Below are 27,493 nucleotides of genomic sequence, written 5' to 3'. Positions count from 1 at the left end.
TACATGGATATTAAAATCACCAACAACAAGGACTGTATCTGCAGTACTAACTCTGATAGAAAAATCAGCAAATTCTTTGATAAAGTCTATATGGTGCCCTGGTGGCCTGTATACAGTAGCCAGCACAAATGTCAACTTACATAACGTTACATAAAGCACCATAATTTCGAAGCATTTATATTTGAAAGACTTTTGAGTAATAGTGAAGATATTACTATAAATTACAGCAACACCTCCCCCTTTGCCTTTCTGACGAGGATTGTGTCGAGAATAGTAACCTTGAGGGCTAAACTCATTTAAAGTAATGTAATCCTCCGGTTTTAGCCAGGTTTCTGTCAAACACAGCAAATCTAGATTATTGTTTGTGATAATATCATTCACAATAAGTGCTTTTGAAGAAAGGAATCTAATAGTCAGCAACCAAGCTTTATCATTTTTTTTTTAATCGGTATTATTTTATTTGTTGAACATCAATTACATTTTTACCCTTCAATGGGTTTCAAAGTTTTTTGTATTTACTAATTCGGGGTACAGACACAGCAAATTACTTTTTCTGACGTTGCTTGCGATTTCACACAACTCTTTAATGTTAATTTTAGTGATCTCCGACTGGTGAACATCATTAGTGCCGACGTGAATAATAATCTTAGAGTATTTATGATTAGCACTTTTAAATTTGCTTTGATGTCAGGCACTCTGGCTCCCGGCAAACATGTGACTATGGTGGCTGGTGTCTCTATTTTCATGTTCCGAGCAATAGAATCACCAATTACTAGGGCACTTTCGACAGGATTCTCAGTGGGTGCGTCACTGAGTGGGGAGAACCTGTTTGATGTTCTAATCGGAATGAAAGAGTGGTGATTTGTCTCGCGACTAGGCCGCCTCACAGTTAACCAATTGCCCTGCTGCACGGGCTCTTTGGATGCATGTCTCTAATTCTGAGATTCTCTCTGTCAGCCTGACGATCTCCCTGCATTTATCACATGTGTAAATTTCACCGCTGACAGAGAAAGCTATACTATGCATGTGACAGGCAGTGCAAGTAACAACAAAAGGAGAGAATGACATGACTCACAGTGTTTGTAGACTGATCCGACTTACCACAGTTGTTTGATGGACTCGAGTCGTAGAAAAAGGAGCGCGCGAGAGAAAAGGACATTACATGGCCAGGATGACAAGCTAACAAGCTAACGAAATGCTAATGCGCTGTAATAGAGATTTGGATTAAAAGATTAAACGCTAGCAACATCAGATTAATGTGATAGCCAATAGGGCTGGGCGATATGGCTGAAAACTGTATCAAGATATTAGTGTTTCATATCGGTCGATATCGATATATATTACATTTAAACATTTTTATTTTAAACAACCTTCCTCTGATCATAATCCCCTCAGTTATTAAGACAGAAATGTCAACAACCATGGAAAACTCAAATAATTAAAATGTAAACATAAGTCTAAAGTAGGGTGACCACCCGTCCCGCATTTTGCAGGACAGTCCCGAAATTAGGAGCTCTGTCCCGCAAGACTTAAGTAGACTTTGTGTCCCGCATTTCATTTATATCTGTAATTAAAATTACAATACCACAGTAAGAAATATAATAAAAACTGTGAGCATTTAAAAATCTATTTGTGCAGCCGTCATATTCTAGCTGTGAAAATAACCAACCAATGCAATCATAGAGAGAGGTTTTCCCTCTGATGACAACTGAGTGGACAGCGCAAAGAGCGGGCCTCATCAAAGTCGGTAAACACAACTACACCAGCAAGGATTTCATCTTCCATACTGGATAAGAACCTCAAGTGCTGCTCAAAGCTGCCCAAATCGATGATTTAAAGCATGTAATCATCCATCCTGATGTTAAATATTTCCAACGAACGGCGGCGATCAAGCGCCACACACGGAAATGGTTGAGCACCTACAGAAAAACGAGATATTCTCCATTTGTTTTAACCAATACAAAATTGCAAAATTCAGACACGACTTTCTTCTCACGTTAATATTTCATTTAATGCAGGTTCTATGGCGTTATTATATTGAAAAATGTAGAGCGCGCATCAAATGCGTGAGCAATCTCTCCGCTCACAGGCGGATTCCCTTGCACAAAACTGGACGCATGCGCGCTATCGCTCAGATATTACGTCTACGCGCTCAAACTTTTGTCCTCCTGCATGTACAGCCGTGAATCTAGAATTGTCTTCTCTCCAGGATTTAATGTTGCCATAAGCTCAACATTATAGTGTGGGCACCCACTGGCAGAAACATTAATCGGCGCATATGCCAAGTTTGCCAACAAATGTAAATCAATACATTTACATAGTGTAATACATAGTGTAATAGTTGTAAATTTATCTGTCTCATGTGTCCCGCATTGTCCCGCAAAATCACATCTACTATCCTGCAACAGATCAATAGTCAGGTGGTCACCCTAGTCTAAAGTCAAAATTAACACTTTTCCTCTTTTATTTACAATTTCCTCGCTCGCTGCGGCACTCATTTTCTGCTTATCAGTCGCCGGTGACTGAAGAGGAATCCAGCACGAGACAACGATATGACGCAACCAAAATTGACATGATTGGCTGTTAGCGTGTCACTCCCTACGTTGCTAGGTTACCAGAGAATGAGTGCCTTTGTTAATGCAACCAAACTTGCTTTGAAACCTCTGTTTTCTTCCGACGTAGAATAAAAAAATATCGAACGTTTTATCGAACACATTTTTTATTGATATCGATCACGTGTCTACCGCGATACATATCGTTATCGTTTTATCGCCCAGCCCTAATAGGCAATATCAGATATATGGTGATGATAAAATAGACAAGTAATGATAATAATTAGATTCAAAACAAAGCTCTAAAACAAAGCTCTACAAAGCTTTATGGAGCTACAGACGCAAACTATTCAGCAGCTATTCAGCAGTGAGGCAGAGAGGAGCAGACACAGCAAATGACCTTCTGTAATGCCCATGTCTACAAAACACAAACTCTCCTCTATTTAAAAAAAGTTTCGTCTGAATCAGTATATCTACTGGTTGACATCTCTGACGTGTGTATCGAGTTTCATGCAATTTGAAGCATGCTAAGAGTCTCAAAAGCATCCAAAATGAATATTAAAGTTTGATGCGTTGCCATGTCAACAGTGTTTAAAATATCAAAAATCCTGTCTCAGGTTTACATCTGCTGTGTATTGACATTACGCTGATGAATTTTGAAGCAAATCGGGTAAAAATAAGAGGGTGATCTCAAAGCTTTTTGAAAGTGACACTTCCTGCTGCCAGTTGGTGGCGCTATAACTTTGACTCACAATAGTCACATCCAATAGTACATCAGCCTCCTATAACGAACACACAGGTGAAGTTTCATAAAAATCAATCAATGTATACAGACATTATAACACATTTCCTGTTTCCCTTTTCTCGCCATAAATTCATTGCCTCGCCACGGCCAAACCGTTCGAGATATCAAAAATCCGCTTGCACTTTAGCATCATCAATGTCTTGACTTCAAGCTGACCGAGTTTGGTGGTGATAAGATTAATCGCCTAGGAGGAGTATATCAAAATCCAGAGCATGTGTTTTCCAAACAACCCATAATAGCTGACTTCCTGTTGAGCTGATGTATAGCATGAAAGTTGTTCGACCCAATGAGGTCTATATGTGTACAGAGTTTCACACAAATACGCGCAAGTATGTTTGATATATGGACCAAGTTTTCAGACTCTACTCTTACTTTTCGGACGCTGTCGAGCCCCCCTGCCACGCCCGGGTACCAGCTTCTGCCCGGCCCTGATGGCCATGGATTCTGACCTGTTTGCAAATTTCCAAGAGTTTTAGAGCACGTTAAGGGCCCAAAAACTTAGAAAAAAAAAAAAAAAAACGTAAAGAAAACAAAAACAAAAGGGCCTTCCCCCTTTTAGGGCTTGGGCCCTAATAATAATCCTTAAGGGACCAATAGGGCCCTGTGCCTTAGTGGCTTGGGCCCTAACAATAGGGCCTTCGCCCTTTGGGCTTGGGCCCTAATAATCCTAAAGGAAAACAATAGGACCTTCGCCCAATCAGTTGGGGTCCTCTGGATGCTGCATTATCATGCTTACTGTTATTACCTTGTCAATTCATAATAAAAGACCCATGTTTGCAGTTGTGCCACCCTGACATATGAGAATATGCAAAAGTTTTTCAATTATTTCAACAGCTTTAAAACTACTGATAGTTGTAGATGAAAGGTTTAAAATATAAAATTATGGCATTGTATTTTATTTTGAATTTATTATCATTAAAACACCATTTTAAATACTTTTCTTAGTTTGTTCATTTGTGTGGATGGTTGCACCACCTGACATTTTGGGGATTTAAGATACCAAAACATAAAATAATATTTATTATTTGAATGTACTGAAAATTAATTCAAACTAAATAGGTTTTATAGAATAAAATGATACATGTTATGAAATTATCAAATTATTTTAAAATAAATAATGCACTTGGACACAATAATATGCACATTATGTCATTGACCCTTGTATCAAACTTCATATATTCACACCATTATATTTTTGTGCTGTAAATATTTGTGCTACATTTCATTTGTGTTGTTCAGAGTGCATTTATTTGAGCCAAATAAAAAGTGAATGCTTTTAAATGCAAAGTTGACAAGATCTCAATGAAAGTTTATTATTTACAAATGATCTATTTTATATGATAAAAGCTGTTCATAGCAGTGATGAAAACTAAGCTCACTCTTTATTCCAGAGAAATATTTAAAGCTCCAGTAAAACTTCAAATGATTAAAACTTATTTAACAGATCATTCTACAAAACCAAATCTCCAAAGTCTGACCAGTAGCAATGATGATGATTAATCACATACACACCCTGAATTTTTTACACGTTTGTTAATCTGCACAACGCATATTACACCAGGTGATATGGAGAAAGACAAAATAAAACTGAACAACAAAACATGAACATCAGCCCAAAGTATATTTTGTTTCATTTTCATCAGTCTGATCCCCCTTCAAGTCCTTAAAGCCAAGTTTTTCAAGGGGTTCCTTTGCCATTAACTGTCTGTGAAGGAAATAAAATGTTTACGATTAGTTCCTAATGTATTTGACCTTAATTTTCCAACTTCAGGTTAAATCATGTCAGGAAACACTCACCTGTCCATCCTACACTCCAGATACTCCTTTGACTCTATCCGACAGCATGAGTTGTCAAAATGGTTGTCTCTGAGGCATCGCATGTATATCTCTTTGAATGATTTACATTCACCTATGTAGACAAAATATAGTATGATTTTCATAATAGTATTATTGTGAAAATAATAAATGTGAATTCAAAGTCTTATGCTGCGTCCCAATTTACGTACTATCCGTCTTCTAGTATTAGTGTCCCAAATCACAGAATGTTAAAATGAGTATTCAAAAGATACCTGGATGGTTTTCCGGTAAGAATTTGAAGTGCAGATCCATGCACACTCTAAAGGCTAATATTGCCCACAATCCACTGCACGTTGAACGAGGATTCGATTAGAACTACAAACATGAATAGAGAGTTAAAAACTAAAAACATTGCAGATGGTTTACGCCGACTGTTAAGTAGAAAGATTTGAGCTGTGTTCATGCAATGTTGTAATTACCTTAATTCCGCAAGTGCATTAGTATTGATAAAAAACAAAAAAAAAAAAAAACACAGAAGTAACAAGCGTAAGTTAATTAGTGACAGAATTTTCATTTTTGGGTGAACTAACCCTTTAATCTATGGGATTACAAATTTAAGAACCTGTTTAATATCTGCTGATCCTACATCTTGACATAACATCACATGAAAAAAATTAAGGTGAAGTACATTGTATTTAGCATTTAAAGGCTTAATTCACCCACAAATTTAATTTGTAAAGATGTATGCCAACAGGCAGTGGCGTAGCTTTATCCCTTCGTCATAATATTGGAAATCTTTCCGTTTTAAAACAAGAAGGGGAGCCAATGGATATCACACAAGAAGCAACATGCAAACTCTGTGCAAGAGTTATGCCAGTGAAAAAGTCTCAACCTCGGTCAGTATTCACTGCAGGAAAGTCTCGAGAGAAGCCAGGTTATCCCGGTATATATTCTGTTGATATGAAAAATTGTGTAGATTTAGCAATATAGCGAGTCTATTATGATGTTATGATGAACTATATGCCTTTTTCATCTGATGTTCTGAGTTGTTCAAAGCATTTGTAAGGATACTGATTGTTAGAAGGCAGCTGTCTGACTGACATGAAGAACAGGAATGGTGTGTGTAACATTAGCAACACATTATTAGCTGTTTGATAATGTAGTCAAGCAAAAGGCTAATTATATTAATTCATATTAATTAATGACAGAACCGACGCAAGGGCTGTGCCAAGTGTGCGAGTGCATAGGAGTGAAGCAAGCTTTTTTCTTAAATATCCACAACACAAACAACAAATTGCTCATCACTATAGCAACAGTAGACTCTCCGAGCTGGTGTGAGCGAGTGGAGGCGGGGCTAATTTGCATATTCATTGATCCGTGTATATTAAATGAGGCAAGGTTGTAGAGTTACATTCAAGCTATTTTAAGGCATGAAGACATTTTTTTTTAAATATGTCATTTTGGTGATCAAAGATGAGTTTTAAGGGATAATATAGCTGTGAGCACTGATGGCGGGCCCAAGCCCGGTGGCACTGCCACCCCGGTGGCTTCAGGGCAACTGTGCACAGTGGGCAATAGGCATTTAAAATGGTTAAACATCAAAGGACTATGTCAAATTCACTCCACATTTACTGCACTACAAGGTGGCACAATAGAGCCCCTCCTCCCTGCCCATTTCTAAAGCTTTGCCCATGTCTACTGGATTACAATCCTGATGTGTGTGTCGAGTTTAATACAATTTGAAGCATGCTAAGAGTCTCAAAAGCATCCAAAATGAATATTAAAGGTGCCCTAGAATTGAAAATTGAATTTACCTTGGCATAGTTAAATAACAAGAGTTCAGTACATGGAAATGACATACAGTGAGTCTCAAACACCGTTGTTTCCTCCTTCTTATATAAATCTCATTTGTTTAAAAGACCTCCGAAGAACAGGCAAATCTCAACATAACACCGACTGTTACGTAACAGTCGGGATCATTAATATGTATGACCCCAATATTTGCATATGCCAGCTCATGTTCAAGGCATTACACAAGGGCAGGCAGTATTAACGTCTGGATCTGTGCACAGAAGAATCATCAGACTAGGTAAGCAAGCAAGGACAATAGCGAAAAATGGCAGATGAAGCAATAATAACTGACATGATCCATGATATCTTTAGTGATATTTCTAAATCGTCTTTCTAAATGTTTCGTTAGCATGTTGCTAATCTACTGTTAAATGTGGTTAACTCTCTGAGGTCTGAAAACTAGGGATGTCCCGATCACGTTTTTTTGCCCTCGAGTCCGAGTCCGAGTCATTTGATTTTGAGTATCTACCGATACCGAGTCCCGATCCGATACTTTTATAATACATAAAAAAGAATAAAGAAGAGCGAAAAAACAGATGCAGGATCCAGGAACAGTGCTTTTCAGGTTTTTCAGGTATCTAACAGTAGTTTTCAAGTACAGAAAATGGATAAAGTAATCAAATATAAAATATCACTGCATCTTTACTGTATAAAATAAATAAAGATTAATCATTATTGAAGTTACAAAAACTATTCAGTCAAGAGCAGTAAGTGATTTCTTTGTTTTTTAACATTAAAAACAGGCACCAGGAATAGTTTTTTCCCCTTTAAGACATACACGATCCAGTACATATACTGTTACACATGCACTGTCTTTCTCGACTAATATACGTTCACTTAAGACATAACCGACTATGTTTGCTAGGATACTCGTTAAGACGGGCATGTTGACAATTTTTGTATGAATTTGTCCGCCGAAGCGCAAGACTTGAAAGAGAACTCAGTATTTGCACGCGGACTGAAATAAGCGTGAGCGCGCTTCGGATGAGCGCACACAAATCTTCTCACAGCGCGCGAGCTCTCTTTCGCGTCTTGTTCTTGAAGGTTTAAATCAGCAAGGCTTAAATGAGTTAGTTTAAACACAGACAGCAACGTGTGCTGTTCAGGTCTCACCTGCGCTCGCGTGCTATCAACACCCGGGTGATGACGGCGACTGGACATTAGAGCATACAGCACTCGAAGTTAACAGTTTACAAAGAGTGACTGTTTTGTCCACGCTTTCTGATTATTGTTGTTGTAACGTTTTGTGCATCCATCGACTGAAACATACATTATCTGAACTCTGTCTGTCTGTTTTCCACGATGCTATTTTAAACAAACCATATTAACCAATAGATGCGTCGTCATTCGAGATGGACCGCGGTGCAAGTGCGTAGCGAACCGTAAGTGGAGAACCGTTGCACCCCTAATACATATATATCCGAGTCCTGATCGGGAGGTAACGTCCGATTCCGATCGAGTCTGAAACAACGTGATCGGTCCCGATTTCCGATCACATGATCGGATCTGGACATCCCTACTGAAAACGCGCCGGCGCGTTTTGCAGGATTTTTTTCACATTGCAGCAAAACAGACTTAAAATACTCCGTCATTTCTTGTCATAGAGACATAAGTAATATATCAATTGAAACTATAGAATGTCTTCTTTTATTTGTGTACACTCAGAGTAAAAACACAATGTTGTGCTTTTTGTAAAATAAAGAAAACTAACATGATGCGTGATCTCTCCTCTCCCTCTGAACGAAGTCCAATCTGATAGTTCTCAGAAAATTAACTGTAACTTATGAATACTAATGACAAAAAAAATGACACTTACATCTAAAGAAACGTTGAAATGTCAGGTTTTAAATCGTGTAAGTCAAATCAAAAACAAACATTCTGTGTTTATGTAATCTGTATGAAAAGAGAGCCATGTCAGAAGTCTGTGATTCAGCTCATAACCCGCTAATGGGGCCACGCCCACGGAGCCAGCGCTATTCAGAGGCAAATTCAGAGGCAATACATGCATACATCGTCTCAATCGTGTATTTATTGTCTTGAAAAGTGTTTATTTGGATGGTAAAGCCATGGTTAGCGATCTCTAGAAGACATGCCGTTAGTTCCTGGTTCCTTTTCTTCTTTATATGAATTTGTGGCCTAAAGGTGTACAGAGAGCACCCTCCGGCTGCAAGTATGAATTAAAAACACCATTCCTGAAATGTTCTCTTCTTCTTTAGAATAATTTGTGGACTAAATGTGCACAGAGAGCGCCCTCCGGCTGCAAGTATGAATTAAAAACACAGTATCCAGCACTCATAGTGATGACAATAAATATTACTTCTCAGTATAGAAAACTAACATAAATATATAAGAATCCATCAATATTTCTCCAAATGTGCATGCTTTTAAGCTAAAAGCCTATATGAAATGCCATAGAGGTAACATAATTGTTCAGGCACTTTGCATCACAGAAATACATTATATTTTAAAGAATATAATAGAATACAATTATTTTAAATTGTAATAATATTTCACAGTATTGCTGTTTATGATGAGCTGAGACATGATTACAGAGGGTTTTTTTCACAGCCTACCTGACTGAAAGGCCTCATTAATATGCAAGTCATTTCAGGTCATTATTATGTGATTCTTTTGTCTTCTCAGGTGTAAATGGCCCATTATGCATGCAGATTCACGCCTCCACGCATACTGTGTTTCTTGACAAAAAGTGTCTTACAAAAACTAAATCAATATATTGTTTTATATGAAGGAGTAGGCAGCATAATTTTTACATAATTCTGAAGCAAAAACTCTAGTCTACAACCTCCAATAACCAGAAGTCTTGTGAACACAGATTTAATATACTTATTTTGGCCTTATTTCAGTGACTTAAGTTTTTTGTTTTTTCAATAACCACGCATAAACATTATTCCTTCAAAAATATAAACATGTACATACATGTTCCTCACATATTATTGTAGCCTAGTTTGTGCTGAATATAGTGTAATGACACTTTTGTCATTTATATGTTTATGAACAACTGAAAAAAGCACAAATGTCAGGGCATGTCAAAACTTCTCCAAGCCCCAAATCAGCCTCAGACTCCAGAGGGTTAAAGTTACCATCGTTTCCTACTGTATTCACGGAGACTGTAAACACTTGCAGTCTGTATAATGCATAAACACAACTTTTTTATAAATCTCTCCAACAGTGTGTAATGTTAGCTTTAGCCACGGAGCATACTATCAAACTCATTCAGAATCAAATGTAAACATCCAAATAAATACCATACTTACGCGATTAGACGTTGCATGACGAACACTTTGTAAAGATCCATTTTGAGGGTTATATTAGCTGTGTGGACTTTGTTTATTCTGTTTAAGGCAAGCGCGAGCTCCGGGGGCAGGGGGCAGGGAGCAGGAGAATTTAAAGGGGCTGTGCAGCCTGAATCGGTGCATATTTAATGATGCCCAAAAATAGGCAGTTAAAAAAATTAATTAAAAAAAATCTATGGGGTGTTTTGAGCTGAAACTTCACAGAGACATTCAGGGGACACCTTAGGCTTATATTACATCTTTTAAAAAGACGTTCTACGGCACCTTTAAAGTTTGATGTGTTGCCAAAGCAACAGTGTTTGAGATATCACAATTGTTTTCAAAGCACTACATCTGCCATGTTTTAACATTATTCGGATGAAGTTTGAAGCAAATCAGGTAAAAATAAGAGGGTGATCTCAATGCATTTTTAAAGTGACACACTTCTTACTGCCAGTTGGTGGCGCTATAACTTTGACTCACAATAGTCACATCCATGTGATCAGACTCCTATAACGAACACACAGCTGAAGTTTCATAAACATCAATCAATGTATGCAGACATTATAACACATTTCCTGTTTCTCTTTTCTCGCAATAAATTCGTTGCCTCGCCACAGCCAAACTGTTCGAGATATTAAAAATCTGCTGCCAATTTTTCATCATCAGTGTCTTGACTTCATGCTGACTGAGTTTGGTGGTGATCGGAATAATCACCTAGGAGGAGTATATCAAATTCCAGAGCATGCGTTTTTCAAACAACCCATAATAGTTGACTTCCTGTTGAGGTGGCGTTTAACTTAGAGCATGAAAGTTGTTACGCCCGATGAGGTCTATACGTGTAACGAGTTTCATACTAATACGTTCAAGTGTGTTTAATATATGGACCAAGCTTTCGGACTTTTTTCAAGGGGGCGCTGTCGAGCCCCCCTGCCACAACTGGGTACCAGCTGCTGCCCGGCCCTGATGGACGCGGATTCCAATGTGTGTGCCAATTTTCAAGAGTTTTTGAGCATGTTAAGGCCCTCAAAAAGCCCCGGAAGACGGAAAAAAAATATATATATAGCTGCAAGCAGCGATGGCGGGCCCAAGCCAGGTGGCACCGCCACCCCGGTGGCTTCAGGGCAACTGTGCACAGCTGGCAATAGGCATTTGAAACAGTTAAACATCAAAGGACTATGTCAAATTCACTCCACATTTACTGCACTACAAGGTGGCGCTATAGAGCCCCTCCTCCCTGCCCGTTTTCAAAGGACTACATGTGCCATGTTTTAACATTATTCTGATGAAGTCTGAAGCAAATCGGGTAAAAATAAAAGGATGATCTCAAATCATGCTGAAAGTGACACTCTTTCTACTGCCAGTTGGTGGCGCTATAATTTTGAATCACAATAGTCACATCCATGTGATCAGCCTTGTACAACGAACACACAGCCGAAGATTCATCAAAATCAATTAATGTATGAAGAAGTTATAACACTTTGTTTCCCTTTTCTTGCTATAAATTTGTTGCCTCGTTACAGCCAAACCGTTTGAGATATCCAAAAACCATTTGCAATTAAACATCTTCAATGTGTTAGCACCAAGTTACAAAAGTTTGGTGTAAATTGTATAAACCCTGTAGGAGCAGTAGTATAAAACTCATAGCCTGTTTTTTAAAATCAAATTAACATTCAAACCAAAATAGCTGACTTCCTGTTGGTCGGAGCTAATGAATGTAAATTAGAAAATTGTCCAGCTTGATGAGAACAATATGTGTACTGAGTTTGGTAACTGTATGAAAAATTATCCCCCCCACTTTTATCAAAAGGTGGCGCTACTGAGCCCCTCCACCATGCCCATTTCTATGGCTTTGTCCATGTCTACTGTATGACAATATTGATGTCTGTGTCGAGTTTCATCCAATTTGAAGCATGTTAAGAGCCTCAAAAACACTAAAGAATATTATTAAAGTTTGACGTGTTGCCATGGCAACAATATTTAAAATATCGAAAATCCTGTCACAGGTCTACATCTGCTGTGTATTGACATTACACTGATGAAGTTTGAAGCAAATCAGGTAAACATAACAGAGTGAACTCAATGCATTTTGAAAGTGACACACTTCTTGCTGCCAGTTGGTGGCGCTATAACTTTGACTCACAATAGTCACATCCATGTTATCAGACTCCTATAACGAATAATAATCCTAAAGAAAACAATAGGGCCTTCAGCCCCTTACAGGGCTTTGGCCCTAATAATCCTAAAGAAAACAATAGGGCCTTCAGCCCCTTGGGCTTTGGCCCTAATAAATATAGCTGCGAGCAGCGATGACGGGCCAAAGCCGGTGGCACCACCACCACGGTGGCTTCAGGTCAACTGTGCACGACGGGCAATGGCCATTTAAAACGGTTAAACATAAAAGGACTATGTCAATTTCACACCACATTTACTGCAGCGGCTGATGCTGCTATGATGACAAATCACATGCATGAGATCGTTTAAAGGTTTTGTGAAATCACAGGCAAATCGGTGCCTGTTCACGCGAGTGACAATCACGCAGTGTTCATGAGCAAAGACGCGATCTGAGAGAATCGGCAACGAGTCGCTGACGCCTGTGAGATATTTGGCACGCTAAATATCTGGACCTGTCGGCGATTCAAAATCCTGCTGTGTGAAAAGTATTCTGACTGAAAACTACATCGGCAATGACTGACAGCCAATGAGAGAGCAAGATACAGAGCAGCGGGGAGTTATAGACCACAATATCAGCAAGCATAGCTTTGTACACATAAACATTACAATTCTATCAAACAGAAACAAAGCACAAACATTTTCTTGATCATCTGCAACAGCAGCACATTGAAAAGTTATGTATTTACCTCCAACTCTCGATGCAGAACACACAATCCACAGTCTCCCCAACCCTTTCCTCCTCCATATTCGTCTTTTCTTTTTCTTGTTTTCGCTGCAAATCAGTGCACAGGCAATTCGTATTGCAAGCTTCTTGCGGGCTACCATTTTTAATAATAAACCCAGTCTCACGTGAGAACTCTTGCACGCATGATATCACGTTGTTTTCTTGCCACATCTCCCGTGTGTTTGGTTGTGAAACATAGTTTGCGTGCCAGACAGAGTTGTCTGCAATTCTTCCTATTGTAAAGTCATGCAGTGTGAAACCTTCTGTCTCCGATCCATCGTGCAGTTTGAACACAGCAGCGACTGAATGCTGGCCAAGATAGTCATGCAGTGTGAAAAGAACAATGACCCGACTACTTTGAAAATTATGCAGTCTGAAAAAAATAATCCAGCCTTAATGTGAATGTCTGTGGTTGCTGATGTTGTATAATCCTCACTCTTCTCTTCATGTGCTTTTTGACCTCCCTAGCTGTTGTTTGTGCACCAATCTTATGCACCAAAAGCATGCTTTAATTTAATTTTAATATGTGTGCTATAAGATAAAAAATAAAATGAAAAAAATTAATAAATAGAGCCAAATCTCAGAACCTGCCAAGACAATTTTAATGTCAGTCTCAGGTAATAATAAGGTACATGTCTAGATTTTTCTGCTCACTTATGCAAGTTTTATTTTAAACAGAAACTTTTATAATCATGTGAAATTTTACTGAAACAGGGGTTTTTAATAAATTTAAATCATGTCAATAAATAATGAATTTAAAAATTTGGTAACACTTTATAATAACTGCACACTGTGAAGCATTAGTTAAGTATTAGTAAATAGTCAATTCATCATTTATAAAGCATTGATAGACATTAGTAAGCAGTTTATAAATACAGCTATAAATGCTTTGTTCTTGATTTATAAGCATATCTTTAATGTGTTTAATAATTGTATTTTCATACTTTATTAATGATCAATTTTTCATTTCAAAAATTAAGTATTACATTATTTACAAACCAGTTGTATAATCCTCACACTTCTCTTCATGTGTTTTTTGACCTCCCTGAGCTGTTATTTGTGCACCAATCTTATGCACCAAAAGCATGTTTCATTTAATTTCAATATATGTGGTATACAATGAAAATAAATAAATAAATAAATAAATAAATAAATGTAACCAAATCACAGAACCTGCAAAGACAATTTTAATGTCAGTCTCAGGAAATAGTAAGCTACATGTCTAGATTTTCCTGCTCACTTATGCAAGTTTATTTTAAACAGCCACTTTTATAATCATGTGAAATTTTATTTTAATAAATTTGAATTATATCAATAAATAATTAATTAAAAAATAATTTTAGAAAATTATTTAGAAAACTATTCCTGTACCAATAGGGATATAGTGTTATAGTTCAATTTCAAATGAGTGTGAAGTTATCATTTGCAGCGTGTTCTTATGTTTTAATTAACCTAATTATAAAACTAATAATGTAATACTATGTTGTCAGTGGCCTACAAATGCACTGGCTTGATTAGCTGCTTCAGGTGTGTTTGAGTCTGAGAATAAAATGAGTCTGCAAAAAAAGGTTAAATAACTGATCAGGGATGTAAAACTCTCTCTCTCTCTCATTCAAACACACACACACTGGTGTGAGGTGTCAGGGGGAGAGGAGGGGGGAATGTGAGTTGCACATAGAGAGAGTGCCTATGCCTATGTGTGTGCGTGAAAAATCCACATTCAAACAAAAATATCTGACTTCCTGTTGGTCTGAGCTAATGACTGTAAAATAGAAAGTTATCAGTCTTGATGAGATCAATATGTATGCCGAGTTTGGTGACTGTAGATTAAACTAACCCCCCGACTTTTGTCAAAAGGTGGCGCTATATAGGCCCTGCTCTCTGCCCGTTTCTAAGGCTTTGCCCATGTCTACTGTATGACAATATTGATGTGTGTGTCGAGTTTCATCCAAATTGAAGCATGTTAAGAGCCTCAAAAAATCCCAAGAATATTATGAAAGTTTGACGTGTTGCCATGGCAACAATATTTAAGATATGACAAATGCAGTAACAGGTCTACATCTGCCATGTTTTGACATTATTGTGATGAAGTTTGAAGCAAAACGGGTGAAAATAAGTGGGTGATCTCAAAGCATTTTGAAAGTGACACACTTCCTGCTGCCAGTTGGTGGCGCTATAACTTTGATTCACAATAGTCACATCCATGTGATCAGACTCCTATAATGAACACACCGCTGAAGTTTCATAAACTTCAATTAATGTATGTAGACGTTATAACACATTTCGTGTTTCCCTTTTCTCGCCATAAATTCGTTGCTTCGCCACGGCCAAACCGTTAGAGATATCAACAATCCGCTGGCAATTTTTCATCATCAATGTCTTGACTTCATGCTGACCAAGTTTGGTGGTGATCGGAATAATCTCCTAGGAGGAGTATATCAAATTCCAGAGCATGCGTTTTTCAAACAACCCGTAATAACTGACTTCCTGTTGAGGTGGCGTTTAACTTAGAGTACGAAAGTTGTTTGGCCCGATGAGTTCTATATGTGTACAGAGTTTTATACTTGTATGTGCAAGCGTGTTTGATATATAGACCATGTTTTCGGACCACATTCAAGGGGGCGCTGTCGAGCCCCCCTGCCACGCCCGGGTACCAGCTAATGCCCGGCCCTGTTGGCCGCGGATTCCAATGTGTGTGCAAATTTTCAAGAGTTTTCGAGCATGGTAAGGGCCCCAAAAATGCCCGAATAGTCGGAAAAAAAAAAAATATATATAGCTGCGAGCAGCGATGACGGGCCGATGACGGGCCGATGACGGGCCAAAGCCCGGTGGCACCGCCACCCCTGTGGCTTCAGGGCAACTGTGCATGGTGGGCAATGGGCATTTAAAACAGTTAAGCATAAAAGGACTGTCAAATTCACTCCACATTTACTGCACTACAAGGTTGCGCTATAGAGCCCCTCCTCCCTGCCCGTTTCTAAGGCTTTGCCCATGTCTACTGGCTAACAATCCTAATGTGTGTGTGGAGTTTCAAACAATTTGAAGCATGCTAAGAGTCTCAAAAGCATTCAAAACCAATATAAAAGTTTGATGCGTTGCCAAGGCAACTGTGTTTGAGATATCACAATTCTTTTCAAAGGTCTACATCTGACATGTTTTGACATTATTTAAATGAAGTTTGAAGCAAATAGGGTAAACATAAGATGGTGATCTCAAATCATGCTGAAAGTAACACATTTCCTGCTGCCAGTTGGTGGCGCTATAACTTTGACTCACAATAGTCACATCTATGTGATCAGCCTTGTAGAACGAAGACACAGCCGAAGATTCATCAAAATCAATTAATGTATGCAGAAGTTATAACACTTTGTTTCCCTTTTCTTGCTATTAATTCGTTGCCTCGCCACGGCCAAACCATTTGAGATATCCAAAACCCATTTGCAATTAAACAACTTCAATGTATTAGCACCAAGTAAAAAAAGTTTGGTGTAAATTGTATAAACCCTGTTGGAGTAGTAGTATTAAATTCAAAGCCTGTTTTTTCAAAAAATTAACATTCAAACCAAAATAGCTGACTTCCTGTTGGTTGGCGCTAATGAATGTAAATCAGAAAATTGTCCGGCTTGATGAGAACAATATGTGTACCGAGTTTGGTGACTGCAGGAAAAACTAACCCCCCCACTTTTGTCAAAAGGTGGCGCTACTGAGCCCCTCCACCACGCCCATTTCAATGGCTTTGTCCATGTCTACTGGTTGACAATATTGATGTGTGTATCGAGTTTCATGCAATTTGAAGGATGTTAAGAGCCTCAAAAACACTCAAGAATATTATTAAAGTTTGATGTGTTGCCATGGCAACAATATTTAAAATATCAAGAATCCTGTCACAGGTCTACATCTGCTGTGTATTGACATTGCACTGATGAAGTTTGAAGCAAATCAGGTAAACATAAAGTGAACTCAATGCATTTTGAAAGTGACACTTCTTGCTGCCAGTTGGTGGCGTTATAACTTTGACTCACAATAGTCAAATCCATGTGATCAGACTCCTATATCGAACACACCGCTGAAGTTTCATAAACATCAATCAATGTATGCAGAAGTTATAACACTTCCTGTTTCCCTTTTCTCGCCATAAATTCGTTGCCTTGCCACGGCCAAACCGTTAGAGATATCAAAAATCCGCTGGCAATTTTTCATCATCAATGTCTTGACTTCATGCTGACCGAGTTTGGTGGCGATCGGATTAATCGCCTAGGAGGAGTATATCAAATTCCAGAGCATGCGTTTTTCAAACAACCCGTAATAGCTTACTTCCTGTTGAGGTGATGTATAACTTTGAGTACGAAAGTTGTTTGGCCCGATGATGTCTATATGTGTACTGAGGTTTATACTTATATGTGCAAGCGTGTTTGATATATAGACCAAAATTTCGGACCCTGTTCAAGGGGGCGCTGTCGAGCCCTCCTGCCACGCCCGGGTACCAGCTTCTGCCCGGTCCTGATGGCCGCGGGTTCCAATGTATGTGCAAATTTTCATGAGTTTTCGAGCATGGTAAGGGCCCCAAAAATGCCCGAATGGTCGGAAAAATAATAATAATAATAATAATAATAATCCTAAAGAAAAAATAATAATAATAATAATAATAATCCTAAAGAAAACAATAGGGCCTTCAGCCCCTTGGGCTTTGGCCCTAATAATAATAATAATAATAAACGGAGCAATTCCAATAGGGTCCTCACACCATCGGTGCTCGGGCCCTAATAATCCTTAGAAGAACAAGAGGGCCCTTCGCCATTTCATTGGCTTGGGCCCTAATAATAATCCTTAGGGGATAAAGAGGGCCCTGCGCGAATTTTCACTTGGGCCCTAAATAATAATAATCCTAAAGATAAATATAGCTGCAAGCAGCAATTACGGGGCCAAGCAAAAAGCGGCACAACAGGCCAGACAACATGGCTCGGAGCATTAGACCAGCTGCAACAGTGAGCAATTAAAGACCTATTAAGATCATTTTAGGTAAAAGAACTGAACAATGATATATACAGTCAATTATAAAGATTTACTGGTTCATCACTTTTGACCAATAGGTGGTGCTGTGACCAAATTATTGTGGTATGGTCAGAGTGAGGTAACAATGACACTCGCTAAGGATATGACTAACATTAAAATAAGTCAACTAGATCAAAAGTTATAAGCATATGAAAAAAAACACTAGGTGGCGCTGGTCCGAAACTTCTCCGGCTCCTTCAGGGCATTGTCCTTATGACCCACACCGAGTTTCGGAATGGTACGCTAATGTGTTCGTAAAATACAGTGTTTTAGCACAAAATTCAAAATGACTGATATGGGAAAATTGGATATCATTCGACTCAACATGATGCCCCGAATCTAATGAGACCAGAAACCCATCAGAAGTTATAAGCAAAAAGAGCCATTCTCAGCCGACTATGACAAATTTGATATCTGTGTTCTCGGCATGACCCAAGGAATTCATTACAATGACTTAAAATAGTCAAAAGTTATTACCATTTTTGTAAATTTTGTTATAACTTTTGACCACAAGGTGGCGCTGGTCCGAAACTCCTCAGGCTCCTTAAAGGAATTGTGCTGATGACCCATACCGAGTTACATAAAGATACGCTAATGCATTCGTAAAATACAGCATTTTAGCACAAAATTCAAAATGGCCGACGGTCAAAATGTCCGATATGGGAAAATTGGTTATCATTCGACTCAACATGATGCCTCGAATCCAACGAGACCTAATTTATGATTTTTGGACAAACCCATCAGAAGTTATAAGCAAAAACAGTGATTTTTCATATTTCTAGACCAGTAGGTGGCGCTGCGCCGAAACACTGCATGATGCCTGCAATCGATTCGTCTTGAGCCAAGGAATCAGAGGAAAAAAGAATTTAGTTTCCCTTACGGTTCAAAAGTTATTAGCATAAACATAATTGAAACTTTGGACAGCTGGTGGCACTAGAGGGATTGAGCTAGAGACTCCAAATTTGCTATGGACAAAGGTCAGACTGTCCTCTAACTGTGTGCCAAATTTCACAACTTTCCCGCAAGCGGTTCTATGGGCTGCCATAGACTTCAAGAGTGAAGAAGAAGAAGAAGAAGAAGAAGAAGAAAAAGAAATCTAACAGATACAATAGGTGCCTAAGCACCTTCGGTGCTTGGCCCCTAATAAATATAGCTGCAAGCAGCAATTACGGGGCCAAGCACAAAAACGGCACAAGAAGCCAGCCAACATGGCTGGGAGCATCAGACCAACTGCAACAGTGAGCAATTAAAGACCTATTAAGACCATTTTAGGCAAAAGAGCTGAAAAATGATATATACTGTCAAAAGTAAGGATTTATTGGTTCATCACTTTCGACCAATAGGTGGCGCTGTGACCAAATTAATGTGGTACGGTCAGAGTGAGGTGACAATGACACTTGCAAAGTTTGGTGTCAATATGTCAAAGCATTGCAGAGATACAGCTTCAAGACTGGATTTTGCATCATGCCTCAAAGTCGTTGCTCCAGTATACGAAAACACTTTGACGTATCGATTTGAAATCCATAACTTTCTATTGGCATGGTCTGGAGATGATATGGTTCGATATTGGTGCAAATCGGAGCAACGGTCTAGGAGGAGTTCGAAAAAGTATGTTTTTAAAGAAAACCAATATGGCGGACAGGAAGTAGAGCCAACTATGGCAAATTTGATATCTATGTTCTCAGCATGACCCAAGGAATCTATTTCCTTGTTTCATTACAATTGGTTAATATAGTCAAAAGTTATTAGCATTTTTGTAAATTTTCTTATAACTTTTGACCACAAGGTGGCACTGGTCCGAAACTTCTCAGGCTCCTTCAGGGCATTGTCCTGATGACCCATACCGAGTTTCGTAATGATACGCTAATGCGTTCGTAAAATACAGCATTTTAGCACAAAATTCAAAATGGCCGACGGTCAAAATGTCCGATATGGGAAAATTGGATATCATTCGACTCGGCATGATGCCCCGAATCCAATGAGACCTAATTTATGATTTTAGGACAAACCCATCATAAGTTATAAGCAAAAACAGTGATTTTTCATATTTCCAGACCAGTAGGTGGCGCTGCGCCGAAACACTGCATGATGCCTCAGGTCATGCTTGTGATGAAATGTACAAAGTTTGGTCTGAATACGATAAAGCGTTGCGGAGATATAGCCTTAAGTCTATTTTCGCAAGCACTATGTACAATTCGTTCGCGTGTTTTTCGAAAACGGTTGGAGGAATCGACTTGAATTCCATAACTTTTTGTCGGCATGGTCTGAAGATGATCTGGTTCAATTTTCGTGAAAATCGGAGTAAAGGCCTAGGAGGAGTTCGAAAAAGTAGGTTTTTCAGAAAATTCAAAATGGCGGAAATGACATCATAGGGTGCAATTGATTCGTCTTGAGCCAAGGAATCAGAGGAAAAAAAGAATTTTGTTTCTACGAACCCTTTTGAACCCTTACGGTTCAAAAGTTATTAGCATAAACATAATTGAAACTTTGGACAGCTGGTGGCGCTAGAGGGATTGAGTTAGAGACTCCAAATTTGCTAGGGACAAAGGTCAGACTGTCCTCTAACTGTGTCAAATTTCACAACTTTCCCGCAAGTGGTTCTATGGGCTGCCGTAGACTTCAAGAGCGGAAGAAGAAGCGGAATAATAATAATAATAAGAGTACGGAACGCCAACGATTACAATAGGTGCCTAAGCACCTTCGGTGCTTGGCCCCTAATAATAATAAAAAAATAGAACGCCAACGGATACAATAGGTGTCTACGCACCTTCGGTGCTTGGCCCCTAATAATAATTAAAAAATAGAACGCTAACAGATACAATAGGTGCCTACGCACCTTCGGTGCTTGGCCCCTAAATATAGCTGCAAGCAGCAATTACGGGGCCAAGCACAAAAGCGGCACAATAAGCCAGCCAACATGGCTTTGAGCATCAGACCACCTGCAACAGTGAGTAATTAAAGACCTATTGAGATCATTTTAGGCAAAAGAGCTGAATAATGATCAAAAATGAGGATTTACTGGTTTATCACATTCCACCAATAGGTGGCGCTGTGACCAAATGAATGTGGTATGGTCAGAGGGAGGTGACAATGACACTTGCAAAGTTTGGAGGAGTTCGAAAAAGTATGTTTTTAAAGAAACATAATAATGGCGAACAGGAAGTTCAGTCGACTATGGCAAATTTGATATCTGTGTTCTCGGCATGACCCAAGGAATCATCTGAGTCCAGTTCATTACAATGAGTTAAAATAGTCAAAAGTTATTAGCATTTTTGTAAATTTTCTCATAACTTTTGACCACAAGGGGGCACATATCATTCGACTCGGCATGATTCCCCGAATCCAACGAGACCAAACTTATGAGTTTTGGACAAACCCATCAGAAGTTATAAGCAAAAATATCAATTTTTCATATCTCCGCACCAGTAGGTGGCGCTGCGCCGAAACACTGCATGATGCCTCAGGTCATGCTTGTGGTGACAGGTACCAAGTTTGGTCTGAATACGATAAAGCAGTGCAGAGATACCGCTTTAAGAGTGTGTTTTACAACATGCCTCAAATTCATTGCTCCGGTATACGAAAACGGTTTGACGTATCGACTTGAAATCCATAACTTTTTGTCGGCATGGTCTGAAGATGATACATTTCAATTTTGGTGAAAATTGGAGCAACGGTCTAGGAGGAGTTTCATTACAATCAGTTAATATCGTCAAAAGTTATTAACATTTTTTGTAAATTTTGTTATAACTTTTGACCACAAGGTGGCGCTGCGACGAAACTTGTTGAGTATTGTCAGGGCATGGTGCCAAAGACCCATACCGAGTTTCGTAATGATAAATTAAAAATGGCGGAAAAATTTTCATGACGGAAAATGACGTCATATGGTGCATTCGAATCGGCTTGACCCAAGGAATCAGAGGAAAAGAATTTTGTTTCTAGCCCTTACGGTTCAAGAGTTATTTGCATAAACATAAGTGCAACTTTGGTCAGCTGGTGGCGCTAGAGGGATTGAGTTAGAGACTCCAAATTTGCTATGGACAAAGGTCAGACTGTTCTCTAACTGTGTGCCAAATTTCACAACTTTCCCGCAAGCGGTTCTATGGGCTGCCATAGACTTCAAGAGCGGAAGCTGAAGAATAATAAAAATAAGAGTACGGAACGCCAAGAGTTACAATAGGTGCCTAAACACCTTCGTGCTTGGCTCCTAATAAGAAAACTAACGGATACAATAGGTGCCTTTGCACCTACGGTGCTTGGCCCCTAATAATAATAAGAAATCTAACGGATACAATAGGTGCCTACGCACCTTCGGTGCTTGGCCCCTAATAAACGGAGGAAATCCAATAGGGTTTTCACATTTTGGTGCTCGGGCCCTAATAATCCTAAAGAAAACAATAGGGCCTTCAGCCATTCAGCTTTGGCCCTAATAATAATAATAATCCTTAGGGGATCAAGAGGGCCCTGTGCCAATTATTGGCTTGGGCCCTAATAATAATCCTAAAGAAAACAATAGGGCCTTCAGCCTTTGGCTTTGGCCCTAATAATAATAACCCTTAGGGGATCAAGAGGGCCCCGCACCAATTATTGGCTTGGGCCCTAAATAATCCTTAGGGGATCAAGAGGGTCCTTCGCCATTACATTGGCTTGGGCCCTAAAAATAATTGACTACAGGGAGACTTTAAACGGGAAAGTATGAGATGATTGAATGAGAGGAGGCGTGTGCGTCTCAACTCGCCGTCAGAGAGGAGAGCAAGAACGTGCAGCTGGTATCGGTGTATCGATACTTCAGAAACGAGTATTGGTATCCTTTCTGATATTTCAGTATTGATACATATCGAAATATTTTAGACAGCACTAGGCTGTGTACATGGCTTTTTAAAAATGGTCCTGCTGTTTCACTTTTTTTCCCCTGGTGTATCGTATGCGTTCGACATATTAATCATGTACACCGTACATGATTAATATGTTGTACACCTACGTCACTGGTAGCTTTTTTTGTGCTGGGTTACACCTTTTACATTCCGAAGTACTCGTGATTTGCCTCTCACAATGTGACATGCTCATAACACACCTCTTAAACATGCAGAATAATGTAACGTAATTGGATATTTTTCCTTGTAATTGCGCCTTTGAATGATTACGAAATCGTGGCATCCGTAATCGTGATTAGAAATTTTATTAATTGTGCAGCCCTACTCACACACGATGTACTGTCTATGCTGTGCATGCATTTATTTGAACCACAACAGCTATTATGGGAGTGGCTTGATGTCGAGCAGGAGATCCAGATAACTTTATCTTGACCCTTAAGAAACTTTAATTAATGCTGTCACGTAGCAAATCTGCTTCAAAAAGGTAAAATTAAATTAAAGCTGCAAGCAGCGATGAAAGGGCCCGGGCTCACCGCTACCCGTTGACCTCAGGAAAATAGTGAATAGTGGCTGACATGCATGTAAGCGAGTATACAGGAGAATTATGGAAAAGTAATTTCAAAGTGCCATGCTTCCTGCTGCCAACAGGTGGCACTTTGACTGTAACTGAATATTGCCATGTAGATGTGTTCAGGCCAGGACTATTATCAAACATGTGAAGTTTGGAGCAGAGCGAACATTGTATGCCTGAGTTACAACAGCTTCCTCTTTCATGGCAAAACAGACTTTGTCAGGCCGCCACGACACACCCTTCAATGAAAACTAAAGATTTTTGCAATTTAACGTTGCTAAGGCCTTAAGATTAGATGGACCATATGTAATGTGGTTCTGTTTAAATCTTTATGAGGAGTTAATCTCAGTGTAAAACATGCCCTGTCTCTGTTCTTATTGACTGTAATTGGGCATCGGAAAAAAAAAACAAAAAAAAAACCCAACAACTATGAAGTGATTTACTTTTTCCTGCCTTTATTGTAAAACAGTAAAATCAAAAATCCATGGATAACAACAATAAATGTATTGTAGCTTTAGAAATATTGCTGTAATTAACTTACACATACTGGTGGATTTACCATTACAAAAACATGAAAAATGATTTTAGCACCAATACTGATAGTTTAGGCTGTTGTGACCTATGGCACAAACCATACATTGGGTATCAGATGTCTATAACTTTAGCACTGTATATAGTGAATATAGTTTAAATCTCTACTCTACATTACAAATGAAGATAGTAATAAAGAAAAACACAAACTCAGTGTTAACCAACAGGCAAGATAAATGTTTTGTAGGAACACACACACATTCACTCTGGACACAATCGCCTCCAAATATTCAATTACATGTTGTTATCCCTTTACAGTTACTACTCTCATAAAATACTTGAATGACATGTTGACTTTTAATTCTAAATTTAACTTTAAACAGACATTTCAGCAAAATGAATATTTTTGCACTGAATATTAATTGTCTCCCTCTCATTCAGTAAAGTCTGAAGTTTAACGCAGACTGTCAGGACGAGCCTTTATGCAAAATGTAAATGCTCGTGTGAATGTGTAGGGAAAACACACCTTAGGAAGTAAAATTAGCTCAAATTAAATAATTTATAGGGAATTACAAAGAGTTGTAAGTTTACGACTGAGCAACTGAGTCGTCCAGCGTTCATTTGCTCGAGCCGTAATAAGCTCTTGTAGCGGATATGAATATCCAACAATGGTGAAAACGCTGATTAGAACACGGTAACTTAAGATCGTAAGTTTAAGACATTACATTTTAGAAGCACATAATACAAGACACTTTCTTTAACACAAACTAATCTAACACAAACACACACACACACACACACACACACACACACACATATATATTCATTCATATGCGTTGCAGTAAGAAAGGAAATTAGAGAGAAAGAGTTTTAAGAGAGAGAGTGTGATATAAACATAATTCCAAGCAACGTACTTCAAAGACCTGAACGAACCATGAATCATTAATTTAAATGCACCAGTTCAGTTTTAATCTGGAAGTACTTGCTTGCGTTGACTTTGAATGTGAATTTCCCTCGTCGGCGTGCAGAGAAGGGTTTTCCAAGTCGATGATTTGTCACAGGGTCTTAAAGGTCCATGTGGAACAATGAAAGGAAGTCTCTTTGTCGATGGAGTTAAAGCTGAGGCGGCAGAAGTCGTTGGTTGAACTTTGCGGAAAAACTTAGAACATGAGACTTTCAGCGGAAAAGAAATTAAGTAAAAGAAAAGAAAAGTGAGTGACAGTTGGATGGCTTGAATGAGCTGCTTGTCTGTTCTTCTTGTTACTCCATGGTTCTTGGTACTTGTCTTTGTTCTGTCTTGAACCAGTCTTCTCTTGCAATATGACTATTTAAAAGTAGTTGTTTGTCACACCTCAGAGGAGTTTTGGCCAATCAGATATCGTCCTGTTTCAAAAGGGCTTTTCTCTGCCCCCAATCATGAAATGTTAATTCCCCTCTCTACTTTATCAGAGAGTGCCATTTTAACCATGATTTCTATTAACTGGAATATGATACATTTTAAACAGATTTCATTCAAGCCATAATTTAGGAAAGATGAAAAGAATTAAATTAAGTCCAAATAAGGCATACTTTCAGTCATTCAGTCAAGAGCTAACACATTTACATGAATTGTTCTAAAGCGTAACTGGTTACAGGTACTATTTGTGAACACATAATGCAAAATGTATGTAGTTAAAAGATGTTTGATAAGTCCATTTAAAATTGTTTGGAACAATTTTGATTAGGGCTGGGCGATATATCGCATGCGATTCTCACGCGCATTTCGTCAGTAAAGCCGGTTCCCTGATTACCGCTAAATCGCCATCACCTGCTTTCAAATGAACTACGGCTCTGTCTGTTAAATGGCGCTCCGTTTGAAAGCAGGTGATGGCGATTTAGCGGTAATCAGGGAACCGGCTTTACTGACGAAATGCGCGTGAGAATCGCATGCGATATATCGCCCAGCCCTAATTTTGATGCAGTTTTATTTGTAGAACAGTCTCCGTTGGCTTTTCTGTGAAGTAAGGAAACAAAAGGTCTGCATTGTTTCTCTGTTTCTTTGATCTGGTGATCAAAGAATCTTTATCTTCTAGGTGACCATTTGGTGTCACAAATGGCTAAGTTCATCACTGTCAGGAAACATGGATGTCGTAAAAAGTAATCAGCACTGGTTTTCTCTGCAGACGAGCTGGAGCCGAAACTTGATTCTGAATTAGAATTATGTTTTGAAAGAATCATCTGAATTATTCATTTGTCTGGTTCGTCCATGGTTCCTACATTTGTAACACATGAACGTAGCATGAACGTTTGCGCTGAGGACACACATGCATCTGTCAAAGCGCCTGATGAAGCTTAAAATGAAGAATTATCATGTTTTGATCAGCTTTAATCACGTACCTTTCCCACAGCTGCTCAATCTGTTTCCTTCACTATTTTTAGATGCATTTTGTCTATAGAAATGCGTTATTCAGTGCTGTAATTTGACGGACTGGCGGAGGTCTTCCGTACACGGTGGGCAAACCAGACTAATCAATAATTTGAATGGTTGTTGATGATTTTCATTATCGATTATTATCAATTTTATCGAATAGTTGTTGCAGCCCTAGATCATTCTATATATGACATCTGAATATTATTTTAACCAAAGAGCAGTTATCTGCCTAATTTTAACGTACTTCTTGCAATTAAAAAATAAATTAAGATGTGTTTATTTATAATATTTGGCTGCAGATTCCAATGTTTTTGCCAATTTTCAAGAGTTTTTGAGCATGTTAAGGCCTCCAAAAAGCTTGGTTGCGTTTTGGTGGCTGTTTTCTTATAAAGGTCCAGAAATTCATCAGGTGTCTTTTTGTAATTATATGATGTCACTACATTGCCATCTTGACGCAAGCCAATTGCTGCATTGCTGATCGTGGTTTTGAGTATCGATACATCTGCCCTTTTCGAGGAACACTAGAATGCACAGTAATTCCAGACAATTTATTACAGATATTTTAATCCAATCCACAAATTCGTTTGAAGAAAATTAGCCAGAGTTCAGTTATCAAGATTAGAAGATCTTGCATCTGACAAATCATCTCAGATGTATCAAGGTACGAAAAATGGACCCCAGGTCCCTAAACTGAGGTCATGGACTCTTCTTCAAATTATGTTTACAGTAGTTTATATGCTTATGTGGGATATCTGTTCAATCAGCATTTGCCATGTTGGCCTAAATCAGTGGTCTCAAACTGCCGGCCCGCGGGCCATTTACGGCCTGCCCTCCCCCTCTACCCGGCCCGCAACTGATCTC

The 27,493-nt window shown here is 38.7% G+C and overlaps 1 protein-coding gene across 1 annotated transcript in view; it reads right to left on the bottom strand.

Annotated features, from left to right (window-relative positions):
• Positions 1-4,586: 4,586 nt before the first annotated feature.
• LOC125268444 (cytochrome c oxidase assembly protein COX19) overlaps positions 4,587-27,493 on the bottom strand; it is a 40,213-nt gene continuing 17,306 nt past the window's right edge. Inside the window, exons 2-3 of the mRNA XM_048190642.1 lie at positions 5,155-5,266; positions 4,587-5,062 (exon numbers count right to left, since the gene is read on the bottom strand). Coding sequence (XP_048046599.1) covers positions 4,966-5,062; positions 5,155-5,266 — 209 coding nt within the window. The 3' untranslated portion in view covers positions 4,587-4,965. The remainder of the gene's footprint in view (positions 5,063-5,154; positions 5,267-27,493) is intronic.

Source organism: Megalobrama amblycephala, linkage group LG5 (assembly GCF_018812025.1).
Source record: "Megalobrama amblycephala isolate DHTTF-2021 linkage group LG5, ASM1881202v1, whole genome shotgun sequence".
In the NCBI taxonomy this organism is placed as follows: Eukaryota; Metazoa; Chordata; class Actinopteri; order Cypriniformes; family Xenocyprididae; genus Megalobrama; species Megalobrama amblycephala.
Note: the sequence above shows the minus strand (reverse complement) of the source record. Positions and strands in the feature narration are given on the sequence as shown.